Genomic DNA, 6,000 nt, shown 5'->3' on the forward strand with positions numbered 1-6,000 from the left:
CCTCATGCTCTCCAGGACCACCGTTCTGCAAAGTGAAATCTCTTCTGTAACTCCCACTGCCTCAGGTCATTTCCCAGCATGCCTTTGCTTTTTTCACCCTTTTAAATACCTCCCCCATTAGACTGGAAGATCTGTGAGGGCAGATCTTTGTATCCTAGAAAATGGCAGCTTCTTAATAAATGTTGAATGACCCCCGAGTCACGCAAATAGTTCATATGACCGGAAGGAATCCATGTGGGTCTCTGTCTGGCTGCTACATTGGTTGAAAGCGCCCTGAAGGCAGGGATCGTGCTTTACTTATATCTTAAATCCCTCAGTTTCCCCCTCCAAAGTTAGGGAGCTGCACTCTAGGATCTTGGAGGTCCCGGCTCCTATGATTATTCCCCAGCACGATGCCTTTAGAATAAATGAATGAATTTGGCGCTAAGGAGATACTACGTAAGATGTTCCGAAAGACATAGGAGCTGGATTCAAATCTCAGCCCTTCTGCTTAATGTCTGCCTGGCTCCTTGCCAGACACTTAACCCCTCTGTGTCACGGGTTCCAGTGGATGGACTAAATGACTTTAGGAGGGCCTTCTACTTCTGGAGCCTGGGAGCCTGGGGGGACAGAGTGTGTAGAGAGCACACGACCATTGGTGTTCCTCTGTCTCAACTCGAGCACTTACTACCCAAGGGACACGGGCCAGGACTCGGGTCACAAGACTGGAAGTCAGAAAAAAGTTTAGAGATGATCTAATCCTATGGGCAGTGAGATGTCACAGTGTCGTCAGGCTTGAGTTCAAATCCAGCCTTAGAAATTTACTAGCAGTGTGACTCTGGATAAGTCACTTTATCCCCATCTGCCTGTTTCCTCATCAGTAAAATGGAAATAATAAAGGTCTGTTATAAATAATAATTCCAGGTCTTTTAAAAGAGGCAATTTTTCTTTAAAAAAAATGCTCTGTAAATCTTAAGGTGCATTAATGGTTCACACTATGGCACAGTGCTGGGACTGTGCGGTACCTCCACCTCGGGCCAGATTGTGTTGGGCTCTGGGCGCCATGTTTTGGGAAGGCCACGGACAAGCCGAGGAAGGTAAGATGCTCCGGGACAGGCCACAAGGGTGAGGTGATGGAAGAGGGCATTCAACGGGGCCGGGAAGGAGCAAGGCAGCCTTCTTCAAGTGTCTGAAGAGCTACCCAGGGAGCAGTGACTGGACTTTCTGCTCAGCCCAGGAGGCAAAAAAAAAGGAGCCTGGGGGTCACACAGATGTCACCGTGGACTTCCTCACAATGGTTGGAGGGGGCTGCCATGGGGGGGGGGGTCTTCTCCTCCTGGGAGGTCCTCATTTAGAGACCGGGGCGGCCATAGATTTCTACTCAGCTTGGACCAGATGACCTCTGATGACCTCCACTGTTTTAAGAAAAATGCAGCCTGAACTTTAAGGTCGCCTGAGCCGTCCCCATCCCTGCTACTCTTAGACCGCACAGCGTGGTTCTGGAACGGCACAAGCCAAGGTTCAGAGGTGGGAAGGGAGACGGCCACGGCATGGAGGGGAAAGCAGCGGGCGCCGAGGTTGCCTGAGCGACAGCGGGGGCTGCCCCGGCCGCAGTCTGGCCCTTACCTGAGAGACAGGCGGTTATGTCGATCCACTTCAGCAGCTGCCCCACGCTCAGCTCCCCGCGGTGGTTGGTATGGCACAGCAGCACCAGCTGGCTCATCTGTACCTCCGTGGGGTTCCTGTAGGTCTCCATGGTGCCCACTGCGTCCTGGGCGCGGGCAGCCTGCTTCCGGCTTGCCCGGCCTGAGAATACGGAGCTGAAGCCCTGGGCCAGAGGAAGAGATGGCAGCAGAGAGGGAAGAAGGATTGGGGAAGAGAGAGGAAGGAGAGAGCGCACAAATGGAAGGGAATAGAAGGGAAAAGAGGGAAGGAAGAAAAGGACGATCACAAGGGATGAAGAGAGGAAGGAGTGGGGGGCAGAAACAGAGAGAGAGAGACAAAGAAAGGGAATATCGGGATTAATCAACAGCCAATGCCCATTCGCATCCACATGCCTCAGTAGTTCCCTCGTGCCCTGAGCACCCGGGTTTCACCAGCCCTAGATTGAGCACCACCCCACGCCCCAGGAAGGAAGGGGCCAGTGGGTCTACCCCTGCCCCACTGCCTCCCTGGTCACAGACTTACACCCCCACCTCCTGCCTCATGCCATCCTGGCCCAAGAAGCCCACACCCAGGACTCCCGACCGGGAACTCAGCCTCAGCCTCTCCTCGCACACAAGCTTGAGCGCCACCACGTACACCGCACTACCCTTCTCTTCCCGGTCCTGCTATGGGAGTCACCCCGGCCTCAGCTCCCATCGTGTCCACGCTAGCTGGCCGCCCACCCTGGCCGCCTCTGGGCCTCTGATGGCCAAGTATCAGCCTCCGTTCTCTGTACTAACTCTGACCCATCCATAACTCAATTGATTAATTAATTAATGAGCTGTTCATAAGTGCTTATTACAGGCCATCCAAACAGCTCCTCCAAGGAGCTCCCATTCCAGTGGAAGAGACCAAACATTGAAGGCTTCCGAAGCGAGGCTCCAGGCTCTTTGGCATAAAAAATATAAATATAGACAGCCCTGCCCTCAGGGGGCTTACACGCTAAAGAGTGTAAGACTTGGGGACCACAAACTTGAATGAGAAAAAAATTATCTTTATTTTCACTAAATGAAATTTAGCATTGCCTTCAATTCCTGAATTTTTGAAAAAGCCATGATTCTGAGAAGGACTCCAAAGGTTTCCCCACACAGCCCGAGGGGCCTCATGACACATAAAAGGTCTAGTCCTACCCACAAGCATTTGTAACGTGTCCTTTGTGTGACAGGCAAGCTAGGGAGCACAATGGTTAGATTGCGGACCTTGGAATCAGAAAGACCTAATTTCAAATCTCGGCTCAGAACTAGCCATGTGTTTTTGGTTAAGTCACTTAGCTAATTTCTCCCAGGACTTCCTCCTTTGTAAAATGGGAATAACAATAGATTGTTAGGAACTCTCAGATTGTTCCGGGAATTGAATGATATAATATTTGTTAAAGTGTTTGGTATGCCAGCTGGGATACAATAGGTGCCTAATAAATGTTTCTTTCCTTCCTTCAGAGAGTTTAATTTACTTAGCGTTGACTAATCCTGTAGGGTATTTTTTGATAGCAGATTTGGAGGTCATTCTAGACATCCTTACAAATAGAAACATGCACAAGGAACATTTTCTTGATTTAGGGCACTGGTCAGATTAGTCTAGACGCGGCTGCTCAGTGGAGACAGGAGGTCAGGAGAGAGGGCTTCTAGAGCAAAACCTCAGAAAATCACTATCCTTTTCCAGAGCCATTTTCCTCACTAGTTAAATGAAGAGGCTAGACTAGGTGTGCTAAGATGTCCCTCCTTGCTCCAACATTGCCTGTTCTAAGGCCCCTCTCAGCCCTGACATCCCCTGTTCTAAGCTCCCTCCCAGCTCCGACATCCCCTGTTCTAAGGCCCCTCTCAGCCCTGACATCCCCTGTTCTAAGCTCCCTCCCAGCCCCGACATCCCCTGTTCTAAGGCCCCTCTCAGCCCTGACATCCCCTGTTCTAAGCTCCCTCCCAGCTCTGGCATCCCCTGTTCTAAGGCTCTGATTTCTAATCCCCATCAGCTGGAGAGGAGAGAATAGAGAACCCACTGATCACTGGGATCTTTTTCGTAAAAATGTCAACACCCCCACACCCCACTCATGGAGTTCATTGTTTTTAATCCCCACATAAGACTTTATATTTGTTTTTTATTAAATCATAACTTGTTGGAGTGACTGGATATGAGGCCTGTCCTCTTCATGGGTTCAGACCTTCTTCCAAGCCCTGTCTGGCTCTGACCCCTCCCCTGCCAGCTCTGGCCCCCCGAAGGTGCGATGAGCATGCTCTGCATGGACCTCTGGGAACTTCTTCCACTTGTGACCTGACAGACCGGGAAAGCAGAGCCAAGCCTGGCTGGGGAAGGATCCTCACACACTCAGAGCTGGGAAGGCCAGAGAGATTGTTGGTCTGTTCCCTTCCTTTTACCAAGAAGGAAACTGAGGCTGAGGCCAGCCAGAGGTTAGGGGTAGAAAGATGAGCCAAAGCCCAGAGGGCTCTTTATTCTAAGCTTCTCCATCTCCCCAGTGCCCCAGCTCCACACCAAGTCTCACTGTCCTCAAGCTCTTGCTCATTCTCTCCACCTTTGCCTTGGACCATTGGTGAAAACCACCTCCCTCCACTCCCCCCCGGAGCCAGCCTTCCCGGGGCCCACATTCCAAGTGAGTGAGCTAGCCCACCACCATCCTGTTACCATGGAGACAAGTGCCAGGCGTTCCCGGGCTGTCACGCGCCTCGGGTTAGCAAACGAGAGAGAGAGAGAGAGAGAGAGAGAGAGAGAGAGAGAGAGAGAGAGAGAGAAGGGAGAGGGAGGGGGAAAGAGGGGAAGAGAGGAAAAGACAGAGAGAGAAGGGGGAGGGAAAGAGTGAGAGAGGAGAGGGAGAGAGACAGGGAGAGAGGGAGAGAGAAAGAGAGGCAATGGAAGAGAGGGGAGGAAGAGACAAAAAGAAAGAGAGATAGAGAGAGAAGAGGGGGGAAAGGAGAGAAAGACAGAGACAGAGACAGAGAGGAGGGGGGAGAGAGGAAGAGAAGAGAGAGAGGAGAGGGGGGAAACAGAGAGAGAGACAGAGAGAGAGAGAAAGAAAGAGACAGAGAGAAAGAGAGAAGGAAGATACAAATAGAGAGAGAGAGAGGGACAGAGACAGAGATAGAGAGACAGAGACAGAGACAAAGGGGAGAGAGAGAGAGAGAGAGAGAGAGAGAGAGAGAGAGAGAGAGAGAGAGAGAGAGAGAGAAGGGAGAGAGACAGAGCTAGAGAGAGAGAGGAGAGGGGAAGAGAGGAAAAGACAGAGAGAAGGGGGAGGGAAAGAGAGAAAGAAGAGAGGGAGAGAGACAGAGAGAGACAGGGAGAGAGGAAGAAAGGCAATGGAAGAGAGGGGAGGAAGAGACAAAAAGAAAGAGAGAGAGAAAGAGAAGAGGGGGGAAAGGAGAGAAAGACAGACAGAGACAGAGAGGAGGGGGAAGAGAGGAAGAGAAGAGAGAGGAGAAGGGGAAAACACAGAGAGAAACAGAGAGAGGGAGAAAGAAAGAGAGAGAAGGAAGAGACAAAGAGAGAAAGAGAGACAGAGACAGAGAGAGAGGAGAAAGAGGGGGGTAGGGGAGAGAGAGAGAGAGAGAGAGAGAGAGAGAGAGAGAGAGAGAGAGAGAGAGAGAGAGAGAGAAGCATAGCATCATGCAAGGGAGCCAGTGTTAAAATTGGAAACACACACACACACACACCCCTTGGCAAAGGGAAAAACCTTCTACTAGGAAAAAAACTGATGTAAAGAGTGGGAGAAATCAGGCAGCTCCTGGCCATGGGGAGGGGGGAGCAGAAAGAGAGAAGCTCAGTCAGGGATGTGCATCTACAGAGATCTGTCTGTTTGTCTGTGGTGATGACTTGAACATGTATATAAAAAACATTCAAAGGTACTTTGGTCTATTCTAAAATCCCCAAGCGGGACAGAATCTCAGAGGGCACAGAGAACAAGCCATACATGGACAGAATCCCCTCCATCCCATGAAGACCAGTTATGGGAAGGTTACTATCTCTCTTGCAGCCCAGTCCACTCCTGGGCAGAATTGTTAAGAAACCCTCATTATGAGATAAAATCTCTCTCCCCTATCTCTCCTTCTCTCTCTCTCTCTCTCTGTTTTCCATCTCTCTCTTCTTTCTCTCTGCTTTCCATCTTTCTCTTCTCTCTCTCTCTCTCTCTCTCTCTCTCTCTCCTCTCTCTCTCTCTCTCTCTCTCTGTTTTCCATCTCTCTCTTCTTTCTCTCTCTCTGTTTTCCATCTCTCTCTCTGTTTTCCATCTCTCTCTCTCTCTCTCTCTCTCTCTGTTTTCATCTCTCTCTTCTTTCTCTCTGCTTTCCATCTTTCTCTTCTCTCTCTCTCTCT

The 6,000-nt window shown here is 50.5% G+C and overlaps 1 protein-coding gene across 3 annotated transcripts in view; it reads right to left on the reverse strand.

The window, feature by feature from the left end:
• Positions 1 to 6,000, reverse strand: part of ACOT11 (acyl-CoA thioesterase 11) — an 81,137-nt gene that overhangs the window by 35,283 nt on the left and 39,854 nt on the right. For all 3 annotated transcript variants that reach the window (XM_051999618.1, XM_051999619.1, XM_051999621.1), the window contains exon 2: positions 1,606 to 1,807. In XM_051999618.1, the coding sequence (XP_051855578.1) occupies positions 1,606 to 1,807 (202 nt within the window). The remainder of the gene's footprint in view (positions 1 to 1,605; positions 1,808 to 6,000) is intronic.

Source organism: Antechinus flavipes, chromosome 4, assembly GCF_016432865.1.
Source record: "Antechinus flavipes isolate AdamAnt ecotype Samford, QLD, Australia chromosome 4, AdamAnt_v2, whole genome shotgun sequence".
Taxonomy (NCBI): Eukaryota; Metazoa; Chordata; class Mammalia; order Dasyuromorphia; family Dasyuridae; genus Antechinus; species Antechinus flavipes.